At 37.8% G+C, this 20,311-nt stretch overlaps 1 protein-coding gene across 13 annotated transcripts in view; it reads right to left on the minus strand.

Annotated features, from left to right (window-relative positions):
* The window catches only part of LOC122281142 (protein MICRORCHIDIA 6), a 32,597-nt gene extending 12,599 nt beyond the window's left edge, over positions 1-19,998 (minus strand). The window contains exons 1-4 of one of the 13 annotated variants that reach the window (XM_043092432.1): positions 19,623-19,996; positions 19,128-19,277; positions 12,880-12,939; positions 12,076-12,134 (exon numbers count right to left, since the gene is read on the minus strand). Coding sequence is in view for 5 of the 13 variants with exons in the window: in XM_043092427.1 (XP_042948361.1) it covers positions 19,128-19,180; positions 19,623-19,708 (139 nt within the window). In the remaining 8 variants the exon portion in view is untranslated. Of the gene's footprint in view, positions 1-12,075; positions 12,135-12,372; positions 12,513-12,879; positions 12,940-19,127; positions 19,592-19,622 lie in introns of those variants that run through there. The other 12 variants (XM_043092433.1, XM_043092429.1, XM_043092435.1 and 9 more) reach the window with 12 other exon arrangements.
* Positions 19,999-20,311: the final 313 nt, after the last annotated feature.

Below are 20,311 nucleotides of genomic sequence, written 5' to 3' on the forward strand. Positions count from 1 at the left end.
TCAACTCCAACCTAGAAATGCCTTTACCTACATATGACACCTTTAACACCCACTTCCTGAGTGTAAATACACTTCAATTAAAGAGATTTGCCTAGTTTAATTATTTTTTGTACAAAAGAGTTTAATTAATGGTATGAAGCCAACATAAATTTTCATCAAGGCAACGAAACCTTAAATCTGCATACAACTTTTGCAATTTGGGGAATTCCCGAAAGATCTCTCCAACAGGCAAGTAGTTCCACAACCCTCTCAAGCATATTACCCAAGCAAACTAATCCTGCTAAAAATATCAACCTAGATGGCCCTTCCACCTCACAATGAAGTAATAAATGCTCCGCCACCAAAGCATCCCAATCAAACGCAATCAGAAAGAGTCAGGAATGCAACCTTGCGAGCCCCTTCTCCACACCAAGTGTCATGCCAAAATCTAATCTTGGAGCCATCACCAACCACAAATTTGAGATGACTAAGAAAGATACCCCAACCAGCCCTGTTTTTCCACAATCCCACACCATGTGCATCCTAGATAGACATCTTTGGAGCACCAACCCCCCACTCACACCCATACTTGGAATCAATAATAGCCCTCCACAATGTCATCCTCTTCTTTATGGTACCGTCAAAGCAACTTGCCAAGAAGAGCCTTGTTGAAAACCCACAAGTTTCTAACTCCCAAAACCACCACTAGAAATTAAGTAGCAAACCTTATCCCAGCTAACCAAATGGAACTTAACCTCCTCCTCAATTCCTCCAGGCAAGAAATCTGGAAATATCCTTCTCAATCTGATTCACCACATCCACTGGCAAAGAAAACAATGATAGGAAATATGTAGGGAAGTTAGAATGAGTACTTTTTATCAAAGCGGTTCTGCCTCCTCTTGATAAATATATCATTTTCCAACTTGACAACCTTTGTCTCCAAGTTTGCCATCTATCCTTAAAGCCACACCTTCCAACAAAATAATAAAAAAATTCCCAGTTTATGTGGTCATAAGCCTTCTCCATATCCAACTTGCATAAAATACCCCACACTCTAGATCTGATTCTAATCTTCAGAAGCTCGATGGCAATGAGCATCGAATCCAATATTTGTCTCCCCTTGTCAAAAGCATTTTGATGCGTTGAGATACATTCTTCACCCCGCCCCCCCACCCCAAAAAAAAAAAAAAAATACAAGACTAAGAGGACGTTTGGATTGAGAAACACTCGCACCTCATCTCATCATTACAATTTTTTCAAATTCCCACGCAAAATATAATAAACAATTCAAGTTTTTCAAATCTCAAAACGATAATAATATTAAAACATAATATTTTAAAATTTTTTATTCAACTTTCATCTAAAGCCATACCATCTCATCTCATCTCATCTCACTATCCAAACAACCTCTAAAGGGGCAAAAGTCCTTCACATCCAGAGTCTTAGGTTTCTAGAGATAAGTGCAATGAATGTGGCATTAAGGCCCTCAAATTTCCCATAAGCATAAAACTCCCAAAATACCCTCATATTATCCCCCTTTACTACATCCCAACAAACTATAAAAAAGCCATGGAAAAAGCCATCCAATCGTCGGGATTTACATTAGCCATCTTACTTGCCACTAGATGGACCTCCGCCTCTTCACAAAGAAAACATTCATAATAGAAGGTAATTTGGTCCTTTTTTTTTTATGTCGGGGAACTTCTCCAAGGCAAGACCCTTTAGATCCACCCCTGCAAAGTAAACTCCGGTCCTATGCACCGGTAATTTGGTCCTTTATCTCAAAATGATCCAAAAAACAAGACGAACTATATAGAGCACCTCATTGGCATCATTCCTCTTATGTGAGTCGGCAACACGAAGAACTCCAAAGAACTTTGTGCACTTATACCTTCCACGAGCCAAAGAGCACGATTTTCGTCTCTGTGATTTCTCTTCCATTAAAGTCACCTTTTCAAGCTCCAAAGTAATTTGGCCTTTCCTTAGTACCTCTGCATTCGAAAGAGCAACAATCTCCTTACCCTCCAAATCCAAAACTCTACAAATAGAGACTCCTTTTGGCTATCAACTCTCCCAAAAGCTGGCACATTCCAACATGATAGCAAAATAGTCTGAACATACCCAAGTAAGTCAATTATGGCACAAATTAGGAAAATGCGCCTCCCAAGAAAAAGAAACCAAAACTCAATCCGATCTAAAGACCAAACATGATTGTTAGACCACTTGAAAGAGCCCCCAACAAGAGGTAAATCCAAAATATCCAAATCAAATATAAGCTTGGAAAACTCCTCCATAGCATAACAGCAATGAGACTCTCCCAATCTTTCACTCGGAAAACAAGTGTCATTAAAATCCCCATCGATACACCAAGGCAAGTCCCACCGATAGTACAAGCCAACAATCTCATCCCACAAAAGACACCTTTAGCTATCCAGATTTAGCCCATATACCCGCAAAAGCCCACACGAAACCACATTCAACACTCTTAAAAGAGCACGCTACCGAAAAATCCCCAATACTCCTTCAAAAACTTTAAGACCCTCCCATCTCGCATTACAAGTACACCATCCAAAGCCACTTAGAGGAAAGGTAGGTCCATCCCACATAGGAAACATCTCGAGTGCTTCTAATGATACCTTTTTTTATGGCAGGAGAACCACCCCATGGCAAAGTCCTTAAGACTCACCCATGGAACCTAAACCCCTGAGGAGACTAGCACAACAACCCACCGCCATGGTCTCCCACTTAAATCGCAATTAGATCCCAAGGGGAATCGAACCTGTGACATAGGATACATGCACACAAGTTCACCCTTACCACTTGGGCTACCCACGGGTGGGTCTTGATGAACTTATTTTTTTCTTGCAAACACACCATATCAACCTTCCAATAGTATAATAGATTTTTGCCATCAAGGCGCTTGTTAGAGAGGTTTGAATACTGAGTTGAGATGAGAAAAAAATTGAAAATTAAATAAATATTATTAGAATATTATTTTTTAATTGAGCTGGATTGGTGTTATATGTGTAAGAGCATGGGGAATCAGTAGATCATCTGCTTTTACACTGTGAAGTGGCCACAATCATGTGGGATGATTTGTTCACAAGAATCGGATAGTCATGGGTCATGCCTATTAGATTGGTGGATTTCCTCGCAAGCTTGAGAGGCCTTCATCGTAATTCACAAGTAGCAGATACTTCGCGAATGGTTCCTATATGTATGTGTTGGTGTATTAGGAGGGAGAGGAATGCTAGAAGCTTGGAGGATCAAAAGAGAACAACAAATGAACTAAAAGTTTTCTTATTTAAGTCCTCGTTCTTATGGGCGGGGGCCATAGTTTGTAATGGATTAAGTGTCCATGACCTTCTACTTTCTATTGTAACCTCTAGCTAGGTGTTTCTCATGTATACTACCTGTGTACTTGGACTTTGCCTATTTCTATGAATATAATTTCTTGATTACCTATCAAAATATATATATTATTTTTGTTTGGGATTTGAAAATGTTGAATTGTTTATTGTATTTTGTTTAAGAATTTGGGAAAGTTGTAATAATTAGATGAGATGAAATGAGTTGAGTCCTAAATTCAAACTAGAACTTAATGTTGTTCAGCCCCAAAACACTCCATAAAAGAATATTAGGCTTCATAAAGTTGTCACCCTCTCCCTAGTCCTACCATAATCTATGCTCACTTCCCTTGCATCGTAATTTATCGAACATGTGAGTCTCTTTAATTCCCAATTTCTTACATTGTCCCCATTCATAGGAACCAACGATATGTCCATTGCTGTGTCTAAACAGCCATCCTTTTGTAACTAATCATCCCCTGCCAAAAGTCTCGACTTCATGTTGCCTTCAAAATTCAGTTGCACAACAATGTCATTTGACAGCTCAAACAAGAGTACCGAGGACACCTCATACCCACTAATATAGGGCACCTAAGTAGGAGAAAAGGCCATCAGTGACTCGCTAGCAACCACCAGGCAAGAAACAACCTTATCTAGGGTTTTAATTGAGCCAATCTTTTGGGCCAGGCTCGACTTGATTCAAATTACTCGAACAGGGAGCGAGCTGAGCCAAGGCGAACTTAGGCCAGTCAAAACACAAGCTTGAGTCAAGTGGAGTTATTTCTCGAGCATCCCTGGTGCTTTTTTTAAAAATATTTTTATTTTTGAATGAAATTGAATAATTAAAAAATACAAAATTACAAAAAAAAAATTAGATTCTAACAACTAATAAATAAATCCTATATCGAACTATAAAATTCTAAAAACTTTACAAATGATAAATATTTGGAAATGATATAATTGTCTAAAACCTTCATAAATTTCAACCTCATAATTACAAATGGGATAAAATAATAAAAACTATTAAAAATGAAAATTAATATTATGTAACTTTCAAGATTTTTACAACTCTATATAATCTATCTGTTACATATGTAACTAGTCAATATTTATCTGTAATAACAATATGTTACAAGTCTATATAAGTTTCTTATCTGTAAATATAAAAATATATATTAATTTTGCAATAATCTTCAATATAAGTCTGAACACTTTCTCTCCGTACACTTTCTCCTAGTGATGGTTCGCCTTCCTTCAGTCTTTTAGTTTGGGTAGTTAACGACGGTTCTCACAACGGCGTTTACTGGGTTATACTGATACACTATGCAGTGGTTTAAGTAGTTAGTTATAGACTCAAAATGCTTCACTCCTGAAAAGGAAGGGGGTAGGGTGGTTATCACAGAAAAAACATGGAAGAAGGTGGCAAAGATAATCCTGGGCCCTTCAGCAGTGCAGTGGTTGGCTAAGGCAATGGAGGTATGCTCAATGGAAGAACAAAAGGAGTTCTACACTACAAAAAGGGTAGGCAGTAGTAGATTCATAGTTCAACGGTGCTCAAACTAGAGAGGGCGTTATTTGGCAGTGGCAGAATATGGAGGTGGAGGGAGGAGGAATTTCATATTTGTACCTGGGGAAGAAGGAAATGGATGGAATAAGATAGGGGAAGCGTTATGGGACCTCTCCGATGAAAAGAGGAAAGTGCACAGTGATAGCAATCGGAAAAGGATGATAATCAAGGCACAACCACAAACTTTGTCTTACAGGGAGGCTCTGATGGTGGAACAGCCACGGGCACAGCAGACTGAAAACGAAGGCAGGCTAGTACAAATGGGTAACGCGATGGGTAAGGCCCCTGATAGAGAGACGTGCAATGTACAGAGTCAGGTAGGTAGAGTGTCAGACGAGGGGAGACGTTGAAAATGCTATGGGAAGCAAAGTCGCAGATTGAAGATCTGCGTATGACTATAGAATTATTAATAGAAAAGGAAATGGGGCAGGATTATAATGGGCCGGGTGTGGGCCTGGAAGGGGGGGTGAATCTGGCCTAGAAGTCTTTAAATCTCGGCAGAAGTGGGCCAGCGGTAAAAGGCCCAAGCAAGAGGCTAAGTGACCCAGCCTCAAGCCACGGGCCATTAGTAACGAAAAACTGGAGGATCCGTAACCCGAGACCCGATCCAGCTATGTTGGGAGCAGAGATTACGCGGCCCGATCCTTCTACGTCAGGAGTAGAGAAATCGAGACCCGATCCTTCTACCCATGCGCAGGCCAAACTAACGACAGCAAAACTTGGGCCGGTACCACAGACAGCGCCGGCAAAGAGGGTGGAGCAGATCCTACCGTCATGGGTGGAGGAAAACGAGGAGATCCAACCCCCGGTGGCACTTTTCTTGGATTTCTTTGCACAGAACTCACTGATAATTAACATGGTGAAGTTTGTTGCTCAGTCGGAGGTTCAAGGTACAGAGGATGATCATTTAAAATTATTTTCTGAGTACGGGACTGAAAGGAATTAGGAGACAGTGGAGGAAAATGAAGATAATCAACTCCCGAGAGTATTCCCACCTACGGGTTGTCGACAAAACTCGGATGATAAAATAGTTTCATTCGTTGGTAACCAAACTAATGAAATAAGTTTGGTTCCTGACTCTCAAGAGATATATCAGTCGAATGCCATAAGGGAGATCATTGGTATTCCATCTGAACACATATCAGATGGTGTGGAGGCAGTGAACACTATGGCGGAATGGGAAGGTCATAATCAGGGTGTAGGGCAGGGGGACAAGAATCCGATTCCTCTAGACTATCTTTTACCAAATGAGTGTGAGATGTCGGATTGGGTTTTCAATAAGGTGAAAGATATTCAGCATATAGTGGGTATGAAGTGTGTGGGCTATGAAGAACAATTTCTGGCTCTCCTCACGGCCATTGAGGCGGGTCACTCGGATTCTAAGAATAAAGGAGCCAAGAAACGAAGGGAGCTTAAGAGATTGGATTGGTCATTGAAAGAGGGTAGTTCAAGCCGAGATAGGACCAAAGGGAAGGGTATGTTTGTTTCGTTATGAAGCCAAAAATAGTGTCTTGGAATGTTCGGGGGCTAAATGAATATAGTAAGCGCTCTCGCATAAAAAACTTATTACGGGAATGGTGGACAGATATTGTGTGTCTACAAGAAACCAAATTTAAACTGGTGACCAGAAAAATACTGAGAAGTGTGTGGCATTGCCCATATGTAGATTGGGTCTATATGGCGTCGAATGGGGCTTCGGGGGGCATCCTTGTGATCTGGGACAAAAGGGTGGTTATGAAGATGGAGGAGGTTATAGGGGAATACATGGTGGCTGTTTCTTTAAAGATGGTGGAGGATAACTTCTTATGGGCTTTTGCAGGAATCTATGGACCGAATGTTGACAACATCAGACACCATCTATGGGAGCAACTTGCAGGGGTTCACAGCTGGTGGGACCTTCTGTGGTGTATAGGAGGGGACTTAACATCATAAGGTTCCCCAGTGAAAGATCAGACGACAGTCATCTACGGCAAGCAATGACAGAATTTTCCGATTGTATTTTTGAATTGAACCTGGTGGATCTACCACTCATTGGTGGCCCTTTTACTTGGTCCAATAGCCAGACGTGGTTACAGTTGGACAGATTCTTAATATTGCCAGAGTGGGAATGTCAGTATCTAGAGGTCAGTCAAAGGAGATTGCCGCGTATATGCTCATATCACTTTCCAATTTTACTGGATGGAGGAGGCATTCAAAGTGGGAGGCGGTACTTCAAGTTTGAAAACATGTGGCTTAAAAGCGAGGGCTTTGTGGAAAGGGTAAGGCATTGGTGGTCCTCTTACCAATTTAATGGTACTCCTTATATTCTTGCAGGCAAACTAAAAGCTTTAAAGGAAGATTTAAAGCTCTGGAATTTCCAATCTTTTGATGATTTAGGGGAGCAAAAGAAAAACATGATGGAGGAGTTACAGGTTCTTGAAAGGATCAATGAAGGTAGATCTCTCACCACAGAGGAAAGATCAAGAAAGTCAAAATTGACCTCAGAGCTAGAAAGAGTTTTATCACTTGAAGAGATATCTTGGCAACAAAAATCAAGAGCATTGTGGTTGAAAGAAGGGGACCGAAGTACAAAATCCTTCCACAGAGTGGCAAACTCTCGTAGGAGAAATAACACCATTGAGATGCTGAATATCAATGGTAGAGAGTGCAATGAGGCACCTCTGATACGGGAACATGTGCTAAATTTTTTTGAACAGCTATTTACAGAAAGAGAGGGTTGGAGGCCAAAAGTGGATGGACTTGTATTTGATTCCATTGAGCCACAGACCGCGGCATGGTTGGAAAGAGCATTTGAGGAAGAGAAGATATATGAAGTGATCAGACCTATGGGGCAAGACAAAACACCAAGACTAGACAGCTTTTCGATGGGGTTCTTCCAAATTTGTTGGGAGGTGGTAAAAGAGGATTTATTGAAGGTTTTCCAATAACTATTCTCGTCTGGGAAATTCATGAAAAGTTTAAATATGACTTTTATTGCTTTAATTCCAAAGAAGACCAAGGCTGTGGAAGTGAAGGACTTTAGGCCCGTTAGCCTCATTAACGGGGTCTATAAAATAATCTCAAAGGTTCTAGCAAACAGGTTGGGAGCGGCCATTGGTAAGATAATCTCAAAACCACAAAATGCATTTGTTAGGGGTCATCAAATACTGGATTCGGTATTAATAGCCAATGAGCGTTTGGATAGTAGACTAAAATCTAGTATTGCAGGGATTATTTGTAAGTTAGACATGGAAAAGGCATATGACCATGTAAATTGGGACTTCCTGATTTACCTACTGATGAGGTGTGTCTTTGGGGAAAAATGGTGTAGGTGGATCAAATGGTGCGTTTCAACGGCAAAATTTTCAGTTCTGATTAATGGCAGTCCAGAAGGATTCTTTAACAGCTCGAGAGGCTTAAGACAAAGGGATCCATTGTCCCCACTCATCTTTGTTGTCATCATGGAGGCCCTAAGTAGAATGTTAATGGCGCTTGTTACCAATGGTATGCTGGCTGGATTTTCAGTGGGTGATTTGAATAGGGGCTTTATCTCGATCTCTCACTTACTTTTTGCAGATGACACTCTAATTTTCTGTGAGGCTGAACAAGAACAACTAAGGACACTAAAAGTGCTACTGTTATGCTTTGAAGCAGGACCGGGTTTGAGAGTGAATTTTGATAAATCAGAACTAGTTCCAGTTGGGAATGTTAGTAGAGCTCGTCAGTTGGCTAGCACACTGGGGTGTAAGGTAGCCACCCTTCCTATAACATATCTAGGTTTACTGTTGGGGTGGCTTCACGAGCAATAGCTATCTGGGATACAGTTATCGAGAAAATAGAAAGAAAATTAACTAGATGGAAGAGATTGTATTTATCGAAAGGAGGCTGAGTGACCTTGATAAAGAGTACGCTCTCTAACTTACCCACTTATTTTCTATCTTTATTCCCAATTCCAACTTTTGTGGCAGCAAGGATGGAAAAATTGTACCCTGATTTCCTTTGGAGTGGTTTGGGGGATGAATTCAAGTTTCACCTAATCAATTGGGATAAAGTGTGCAGACCAATTTCTTCAGGTGGATTGGGGATAAAGAACTTGAGAACCTTCAATTGGGCACTCCTAGGGAAATGGTTGTGGAAATATAATATGGAACCGGAAGTTTTATGAAAATTAGTAGTGGATAGTAAACATGGCAGTCTATGGGGGGGATGGTGTACTAGAGAAGAGAATGGATCGTATGGAGTGGGGATCTGGAAGCAAATAAGAAGAGGGTGGGGGACGCTTGTCAATCATACTAAACTCTTGGTGGGGAAGGGCACACGTATAAGATTTTGGAGGGACATTTGGTGTGGGGAGGAGGCACTGAAGGATTCTTTTCCATCGGTATACCAAGTGGCTTGCGATCAAGAAGCTTCAATGGCAGACCTAGTGATTCGCTCAAGGGATCAAGTTGGTTGGAATATCACTTTCTGTAGAGCAGCACATGATTGGGAAGTAAACACTTTCGCGGTATTCTTTAACCTACTGTATTCTATGAAGCCGAATGGTTTGCAAGAAGATAAGCTATGGTAGAAACCTACAGGTAAAGATACTTTCTCGGTTCACTCTTATTATAAGGCTCTTACAGTTATACCAAACTCTCTGTTTCCATGGAGAAGATTGTGGAGGAATCAGGCGCCTCCCAAATCACTTTTCTTCATGTGGACAACAGCTCTGGGTAAGATATTGACTACCGATAACTTGCGAAAGCGTCGGGTAATCATTACTGATTGGTGCTGTATGTGTAAGAAAAATGGTGAGTCAGTGAATCATCTCCTGCTACATTGTGAGACAACTAGAGTATTGTGATGTGAAGTATTCAGCCGAGTAGGACTAAATTGTGTGATGCCGAAGTCAATAGTGGAATTATTAGCCAGCTGGGCGATACCAAGAGGCGATCCACAAATCAAAGTTGTGTGGAAGATGATACCGATTTGCATTATGTGGTGCATTTGGCAAGAGCGTAATGAACGAACATTCGAAGATAAGGAACGGACTACGGAGGAGATTCGTATCTTATTTTTCAGTACTTTATTCCTGTGGTCTCTAGCTATAGACTTCAATGGACAAAATCTACATGACTTTCTAGTGAATACTACAGCCACCTAGATAGGTCTTATCTCTTGTATATCATCTTGTGTACTTGGGCTATACCTATTATTATTAATAAGATTGTGATTACTTATCAAAAAAAAAAAAAATTTGCAATGATGACATGGTATCTATATGGTAGTATATGCTTATACACCAGCATATATCAATCTTTATAATATAGTTCCTACTTAATAGTCTATGAAACCACTAATTCCCATCAACCAACTACTATATTTATATTATAAAATAGCTACTATGATTTAATCACTTGAATACTTAACTAACATATTATAAAAAGTCTCAATGCAATTTTCATTGCTTTTGTTCCAAAAAAAAAAAATGGGTTATATAGGTAGAAAGTGGGAATGTCACTCTCTATAGAACTGCACAAGATGGGGAAGTCAATGCGTTCACCGAGTTTTACACTCGTCTACTTTACCAGAGTGAGGGTGGCAGAGGCTGATAAGATAGACTAGTGGCCTTCAAAGAGAAATTTACCATCCATTCATTCTACACGTCCCACATCATGTACAACGCAAGCCCATTCCCATGGAAGTGGATGACCACATTGGGAAAAATCATTTCTAGTTGATCCAAGAAAATGCAAGTTCATTATTATGGATTGGTGTTGCATGTGTAAAGAAAAAACAAGAATGTTGATGGTATACTACTTCATTGTGAGGTGGCCATGACACTATAAATGAATTCTTTGCTAGAGTGGAATTTGCCCATGGAACATCTTTGAAGGAAGAGGAATGAAAGAAGCTTCAAAGATCGTGAATGGTCAATGGACGATGATAGAACTTTTTTTAATATTTTATTCCATCAGTAGATTGTAATAGATTTAAATGGCTTAAATAGCCATGATTTTCTTATATAATTGGGCACTCATACTTAGGTGTCACTCTTCTATGTATATCTCACTGGACACTACAAGCATCACTCCTTTGCATGAACATTGTGGCTTTTTCCATCATTTGAGGCAATCAGACTAGAGCCTCCACCAACCACTACAACTCCTGCACAAAAGCCATCATCATCCCTAGAAATTTTAGAAGCCTGGAAAGAAGTTGGCTTCACCATCATCTTATACAACACCTTTTGACCCACATTGAATCCCACTTGAAGATGGTAGAATTGTATCTAACCACCACTCAACCAAAGTTTGCCACCTGAAACTCCCACTTTGTTTACACACCAAAATCATGCCTTGGAGAGGGCCACATTCCAAACTAATTCAACAAAACTTCCCCGACCCATCCCCTTTACACCCTCAAGAATGAAGTAAACCCTTGCCGAGCACCATCTCCATATTCTGCTAAAACCAAGGAGTGTCCAAAGGAATTTGAACAACACTAAGCCAAGAAAGCCCACCTACCTTCAATACTACCAGCCAACACAACACACTCCCACCATGTTTGCCAACCAACCCAACATCATTTTACCAAATAGAAATGAATTTGAGCACCTTCAAACTTCTTTCAGTGATCCGAAGAGACAACCCACCCACCCTAGAGAACTAACACCTTCAAATCAACCAAAAACCTCCAAGAGAATATCACGCTCATCTAAATAGCCCAAGAGTGAACTAAAAAGATGAAAGAGGTACTTATGACAAAATACGGGAGAAGAGTGGGCGATAAGGAGAGATTTTCCCCAAGTGTTGAAAGTCAAAATAAAGGAGACAAAATGAATAGAAACAAAATAGAGACATCAAGAAGGTAGTGCTCTGAAACAGAGAACTATTCCCGACAGAGAACTATTCCCGACGAGAAGCATTGAAATAGTCATAAAGAATGATCAAGCATTTATGAAAGCCCTTATAAAAATGTCAAGACCACTCAATAACTCTTTCAACAAATATCCTCTCAAAATACAATTCAGACAAGATTGTTGTTTTATTTTTAATTTTTTATCGTTATTTTTCACTTATCAAAAATAAATTACAGTTATTTTTCAATAAATGCCACTTTTAATGTGTCTTTACCATGCACGTAAGGTGTTACACCCCATACCCTGAACACTACTAAAGAAATTAAACATGCACTTATGCCACTCGACACTTATCTTACCTTCCTCTTCTAATCCTTCATGTGCAATCTATTCCAACTGTCACAACCAACATAGTCATCTGGAAAAAAAAATGGAGAAGATAAACGGGTGAGTCCACTGGAACTCATACTAATGTGTAAACATGAGCCAATTACAAAATGCAGAACCAAACAAAATCTCAAGATAACAAAGCGATATTTCATAAACATTTATTTACACTACTAATATAAACAAAAGACTTTTGGCAAAAGCATAACTGAAACAATATTATAATAAAACAGAGACCATGTTTAAACCCCATGGCAGGGTTGTGTTACCCCTGGAGGCCAGTACGAGCAAAAACATAAGTGAAATCTCCCCTTTTAAACTCGTTGCCCCAATTGTACACACAAGAAAGACCACGTAGAAAACCACTTTGTCTTCAAAGTGAATGCACTCAGAAACAGAGATGTTGGTACTAAAAAAATAACAGAAGCCACAATTTTACACTCGCAGTAAGGTCAAAAAAGAAACATAATGTTATGCTAGAAGATTTTAAGATGCAATATCATATCATAACAAAGTACTAAGTAGATAAATATCATCTAATCATATATAATTTTAAGAATTCATAATCACCCTTTTTTTATGTAGTTGAGAACAAGGTACCAAAGTTGCTTATGTCTACACCAGTCATAACTAAAAACCATTTCATTTTCTTGTTTAGATACAAAGAATAGTGCAGAAAATGACCAAGGTTGTTTTCATAATAAAATATGCAAATTTTTCATAAAAACAACCCTAGTTAGTTTTTAGGCAAAATCTAGAATAGAAGCACCGCTTACCTGAACCTTTTAACATCTTTAAGTTGCCTCATATGGTGCCCAGCAAAAACCAATCAACACCTAAACATAATTACTACAAACTATAAATTAATCCAGCACAAATAAAATAAGTCGACAAAACTAAATGACTCCACGAAGATAACCCCATGGTTCCAATTCTACTAACCCGGTTATTACTCACTCAACACCAAGCCAACCAAAATAACTTCCGAAACTACTCCAATTATGAATATGTCCATTCAAATATTTCATAAGCACTCGTTACTTAACAAGCCAACCCATTTAATCAAATCTAACCACATCAAATCAAATATGTCTATACCACAGACCAAGTCTTGCATTAAGTTCCGATTGAGGTACTAGAACATAATATTTCAGTACCAATACGTTTCAGTGTACCGTTCGGGATAGTCATCGCAAATCCACACATGCATCCAATAAAAAAGAAAATATTAGAATTTATTTTATGTGTGAGACTCAAAATTTACTGCCAACTTAACTAGCTAAGTGAGACTAAAGTTGTGTGTGATTGTTGAACCAAACTCAACTCGTTTCAATTCCTCTCAAACCAATCATTGATGGGATCCACTACTTTTTCAAGCTCCCATAAAAAAGTTGAACTCATATCAACCTACTTCATACATTTCAACCTAAAAAGTTCAATCAATCTTAACCTAAAAAAGTTAAACCTATTTCAATGGAATCCACAAAATACTATTATTCACAACTCAACTTAAGTCATCTCAACATCCAAGTGTAGCCTAAGAATTTTAGGGTGAAAAAACATAATGGAACTTGTTGGTGGCCACATGAATCCATGGAGTACTTTTGAGGAGTATCTACCTACTCACTTTTGAGCCTCATTTTTCAACAATTTACTATGGAGAAAATATAAATTAATCCCAGCTATTTTTTAATCAATTGAAATAGGACTTGAATAAAGAAAGAATAATTGCTTGAAATTTTGTGAGATAAAAATTCAGGCAAGTATTGCTTCTGTCAATTTTTCAAAATTTGTAATGTACGTCCTTAATAAAAGCAAAAACAAAGCAACATTCTAACAAGTGGATCATATAAAAGTCAACACAACGTTGTACAACCACAACATTGATTACTTGCATCTTCATATCGATATGAAGAAGCCCAACCTTGAGCCAACCCTAAATAAAATAATATTTCTTCCAAAATGAGCAATATCATTGTGTCTTGCCAGTAGCCTGTATGTTGGGAGCTTTCTCGTAAAGCAAAGGCTCACCTTCTCACAAATTCCATATTCCACTCAGGGAAAGGGGAGGACAACATATCAATAAAGACAAAAAGACTCCTACACACATTGTCTACAAAATAGCCATGAACAAGACTCAAGTCTTTACAAACAAGATGGTAGCTTTAATTAAGCCAAGTTGAATTTTTCCTGTGCTACAAACAGAGGAAACCCTCAATCCCCAAAAAACCCATAACAACAACTCCGTATTCTTAGAGAGAGATTAGAGAAGCAATCTCCGAAATTCTCAAAGGGCTCTATCTGAGTTCTTGATCAATTACAAAACCCAATATAGATTTTGTAATACCCATATGATAAGGATAAGGGTAAGTGATTTATGAGATCCCAAATTGCTTGTAAATGAGAAGTTTTGCTTTTTATAAGGTTCCAATGGGGACCCATTTGTATCATTGTCTAGTCCTTTTGGAGTATAAAACATGTGGTTTGGATCTTCCATTAAAGCATTACAGATTTGGTTGTGTTATAGTTATATAGTTCTGGTTCTAAATATGTACAAGACGAAGGAAAGATGGGGGGAGGAGGAAAATTTGGATACTCTTCAGACATGAGTTTTGTGCCCCTATTGTTCAAGACACTCCCCATTTTCAACAACCAAGACCCTCATACTAAATGAAAACCAATGGAAGAAAAGCCAAAACAGTGGAATTACCAAGCTAACGAACAATCTCAAATACTTATAAATAAAAAATAAAAATAAAAAGGAACAATCTCTAACCAACGTAAGGAACACAATATGAACAGAGTGGATCACGCAACACTTGCGAGCGGTCCAAGCTTCGACAGAGCGACAGGAGTTGCAACGACATGGGTTGTGTAGGTGGAGCCGGTTGTCAGTGTGTGAATTGTGAAGAGTAGAAACAGAGCTTAGAAGTTAACTCAGGTGCGGTTTGGATAATTAGTTGAAATGAAAGTTGAAAATTGAATAAAATAATTAAAATCTTATTTTTTAATATTATTATTGTTTTAAAATTTGAAAAAGTTGAATCGTTTATTATATTTTGTGTGAATGTAAAAATTTAGGAAAGTTGTAATGATGAGATGAGATGAAACACTTCTTGTATCCAAACAAGGCCTTAGAACTAGGGATTTGTTATTTTATAATATGATTTCACAGGGAAGGGGAGGGGAGAAGTCAATGGAGGAAGGGGAATTATAAATGTCCCTCACTTTTAAAAATGTCTACCAAAATGCAATGAAGGTAAATTTTGGACTGAAGTCCACATTCTAGCAAGAATACCGAGATCCGGCCGGAATGGACCAGAACAGGCTAGAACAACCAGAATTTAATTCAGGATGGAACCCCTAATTTGTGCTAGTTACTATTCTGACACTGCAAATTTCAATCGTTCCTACCAAAATAGAACTGAAATAAAAGCATTGCCACATACTCCAATTCTGAACATTTTGACAAATTACATACATACTCCAATCAACCCTCCATAGTTTAGGATCCTGAAGCTGAGAGACAGTGGTCATTGAGCGGAGGAAGACGGTGCTGTTGTGGCGTGGGGGACATTGTAAGCAACAGCAAGGACAAAGGTAAGGGCAACGAGCATAGACCGAAAGCTGGAAAATGTGTGGGCAACGGTGTGCGACAAACAAGGTAGGGGGCTGGACAAACGGTGTAGGATAAGGTGGCATATGTGACAAAGCTGTAGCTGAAGACAACAAGGAGCATCAAAGGAAAACTCACTGAAGAGAGAGAGAGAGAGAGAGAGAGAGAGAGAGAGAGTTGGGAGGAGAAGCATACCAACATGACGAGCGGCAACCAGTGCCAGTAAAAGATTACAACGACACGAACTGTGGAGCAAGGCACTGGCAGCAACAATGCCAAGATAGCAGTGGCACAACGTGGAAAAGGGAGTGCGCAAATAGAGAGAGAGAGAGAGAGAGAGAGGCTGGCTCTGGGGTAGTGTTTGCTCGCAAGAGGAGAGAACAAAGAGAGGCATCGGGGTTTTGGGTTGGGGCAAAGTTTTGAATACCGTACAGGATGTTGTACTGGTCAAGGCACTAAAATGAAATATTTCGGTACCAGTACCATTTCGTGTACCGTTTCGAGAGAGTATATATATGAATAAATTATATATATAAATATATATACAAATTATATTTCAAAATAATAGTCTATATATAAATAAATTATAAATAAATACATATATATAAATTATAAATAATCTAGTTTGAATTGAGAGTCAAAAAATGAGCTTACAATTTGAAAAAATAAAGGGAAAAAAAAAATAAAGGCCGAAATACGGGCTGGTACAGGCCAAAATATTAGCAGTACGGCCACTATTTGGGCCGGTACAAAACAAGTATAATAATTGTACCAGACCAGTGGCCAGTATGATACATACCGGCGGTCATTACATAAGGGTTTTAGTGTATGTTTGGGTAATAAAATGATATGAGATTATCTCAAAACTTTTCACAATTTCCTTCCCAAACATCACTCAAACATAAACACATTTCAATTTCTAATTTTCAACTTTTTCTTATAATCATTACCTAATCATTATAATTTTTATAAATTTCAAAACAAAACAAAAAAACCAATACAACTTTTCAAACTTTAAAGCAAAAGTAACATTAAAAAAACAAAAGTAATATTAAAAAATTACATTTTTTTTTATAGGTGATATTAAAAAACATTTTTTTAATATTAAAAAATTACATTCAAACAATTTTTTGATTTTATAATATTTTTTCAGCTTTTTTTCTTTCCTTTCTCAAACTCAATAAAATATCATAACTCAAAACCATTTCACTACTATTTACGAAACATTTCACTACTATTTACGAAACATTTCACTACTATTTACAGAATTCTGAAATACTCCAAACGTCCAAACGAGCCCTTAATATATTATTTCGTTTTTAAATATGTTTCTCAATGCATCCATCAACCTTGGTTTTATAAACTTCAACTAACTTCACAGTGTAGTTAGCAAGCTATGCTCCATATATCTAATTATGATGTGGTTATTTCAAAAGAAAAATATACCCAAAAGAAAAGAGATCAAGCATCGACTATTAGCAAGCAGTAAGGGTTTTGATTTTGGCGGGTATGTTCCCTTCAGGTCTAAAATTCAAACCCTTGGATACTAACAATTTCTATAGGCCACATCTCATTGGTAAAAAGCCAATAATTTACATGATTTGTGTACTGGAACACATTACATGACTCCAAGGTTTCAACGGATTCATGACATGTTGCATTTGCACGGTCCCAAAATTTCTCGTCAAAAAAATAGGATAAGCATTATAGTTATCTTTGTCTCGAGTTAATTTAGGTTGCATCCCTTTCAACATAAGATGAGGAAAACAAAGGGAAATATTGTTTGGTGGATACCAAAAAATCAAAAGAAAAACACACACATATGCATGCAAATTATTTGTAGGCCATCACCGCTAAACAATTATGTCACTACTTTCTAGTTCTACAGTCATCACAACATCGTCGAATACCACCCTAGTCCTAAACCCCAAACTAAACCAAATTTGAGATGTCATCAAGGGAGGATCTAAGTTGAGTCACACCATGGAGTGGACAAGGTTATACTCTATGGAATGCTTGAGGTTAGAGTGGGAAGGAAAGATGACAAAAGAGGACGAAGTTAGCATCAATCAAATACATAACAAAGGGTAGTTACAATAAGACAAAATGATAGCATGCGAGAAGGGGTAAAATATAAAATCATGTCTTTCTTTTTTGATTGGCATCGGGTGTCCAGGAACAGTCCCAACTAATCCCAAGGGTGCACAAGCTCTCGACAAGGAGTTTTCCGCAAGTGCATCGGGTAATTCAATGACAAAATCCACCAATCCGATGACCAATAGAGATTGTTTGCACCCAATAGGATTTTAACCCTAAATCTAGGGGAGCATATCCCCAAGCTCAAGGCGTTTACTACTTGAGCCAACCCTAGGGGTTTACACAATCATATTTGCTTGTTCCAATAACTGTCCATCCATCCAAGAAGGTCAGAGGCCAGTTGTCTCTTTCAGCATAGAAGCTTTCTTAAATTCATGTCCTTAGAATTTGCCCATAAACCCACCCATTTTAATTTTTTGTTCGATTCGCCATGTTTCCTAATATTTCAATATCAATTATGGATTTGTGTTCTTTAGTTAAAGAGAGAGAGAGAGAGAGAGAGAGAGAGAACAATAAAGAAGTCTCTCGTTTCCTTGTTCTCTTTTTTTTCAGTGAATAAAGGGAGGGAACGGTAGTGGATATTTTCAAATGTTGGACAATTCTTAGGGGTAATGTTTACATCTCCGAAAGTGATCACTTAATATATTATAGAGAAATGATATTTGTAGTCATAAAGTACGCAAACGCAACACACTTCTTATGAAAAAATTGAGTAAATATAAAATCCACATGAAAAAACTAATTTTTTAATAGTAGACCTCACTCTTTTTCGAAAGAAGTACACAACGCTTGCACAACACATTATTGTATATAGCATTACTTTATATTATGTGATATTTGTGAATAGAGACAAATGATAGGTGCTTTGAAGACCAGGAGCGTTCCTTGGACAAGTTGAAGAGATTATTTTTTAACACACTATTTTCCTAGGCTTCGGTCATTATTTTTAATGAGGATAGCTTTCATAGTTTGCTTGTATCCATCACTAGTGCTTTGTGGTTATGAAGTGTATTCTATGTATACTTTCAGTGTACTTGGGTTATGCCTTCTACTAACAATAAAGTTTTACTTTTACTTCTCTTTTTTTTTTTTTATACATAAGTTTTACTTTTGCTTCTAAAAAAATGAAGGGAGGAAAGAACAAATGAACCAAATAACAAAATCTTAAAAACAACAATAAGATATCGGTGAACATGGCAAAATGGAACAACAAAAATTGCACACAACACAAAGGAGCCCAATCAAAGCATTGTGAGAATACGAAGATATACAGATACACTTAAGGGTGCAAAATCAATACAACATCCAAACCTGCATTTGCATTCAACGGACATGGAGCTTTGTTGCTATCGCAAGCAGTTGCTCTGCAAAAGATTACGTATATATATTGAGTGAACACACAGGGAGAGGCAGGTGGAATAGATTGGAGATATTCAGAAAGAAGAACCAGACAAATTGAACCTAAAAGAGGAAAGGAAATAATGTGAGCAGGTGGAGTGCGTAAGCGACGGATGTGAGGGACGGAGAAGGATGCGACGAGGTGTTTGTTTGCGTGAAAAAAAAAAGACAGACGAAAGGGGAGACTTAAACAGAACCCCAAACAAAAAATTATGCTAACATCCCTACCAACAAACAATTAACGTAGCATTCTCAATTTTTAATTAAAGAAAACTCGAAAGAATATGCTTAAAAGCAAGTGAACTGGACAAAGAGAGAGTTCAGAGAAAACAAACTAAAGAGGCAGATGACAAAACTGCCAGAAAAGAAGATTGAAGACAGTAGTACAATAAAGTTGAGACCTTTTACCTTCTCAAACTAGATCCCAAGAATATCTCCCTAACAAAATATTCTCCAACCAACCAAAATTGACCCAAGATCTCTAAAACCCACATAAATGTTTTCAAAAAGATTTGAGATCTTCTAACACTTGCACATAAGGAGAAGAAATTTTCAAATCTATTTCAACTTTCACTCCCTGTTATGAGTTGTAGAGATCAAAGAGATTGTGAATTTGTCTCAAAATCTTCTCACATTTGCATATAGAGTGAGCAAATTTTTAAATCTTTCTTCAACTGCTATTGTGGCTGGCAGATATTAAAAAGAAATTTAGCAAACCCTAGAACAATTTTCTAAATCAAAAAGGTAAAAATAAAATTGAACTAGGGATAGAAAAGGGTGTGGCTTGGAGTCCAAGGTAGGGAGATTTTTAAAGAAAATGACAGTTGTATGACAGCTGTCTATCGATTGCGTACAGCTTTGAAATTCCAAAATTTCCGAATTTGGCTCCTATTGGTTCGGTGCGTCTCCTTGACAAATTTGTCTCATTTGCTCATTTATAAAAATTAAAAAAATAAATAAATAATCTAGTTATTACATAGATAAAAAGAGTTCAATTTATTTTTTATTATTTGATTCAATTATTATAAATTTTTTAAATTTTTATATAAAATATTATAAATAATTTAATTTTTTTAATTTAAAAATAAAATTAATAT

The sequence above is a fragment of the Carya illinoinensis genome, chromosome 11, assembly GCF_018687715.1.
Source record: "Carya illinoinensis cultivar Pawnee chromosome 11, C.illinoinensisPawnee_v1, whole genome shotgun sequence".
NCBI classification, from domain to species: Eukaryota; Viridiplantae; Streptophyta; class Magnoliopsida; order Fagales; family Juglandaceae; genus Carya; species Carya illinoinensis.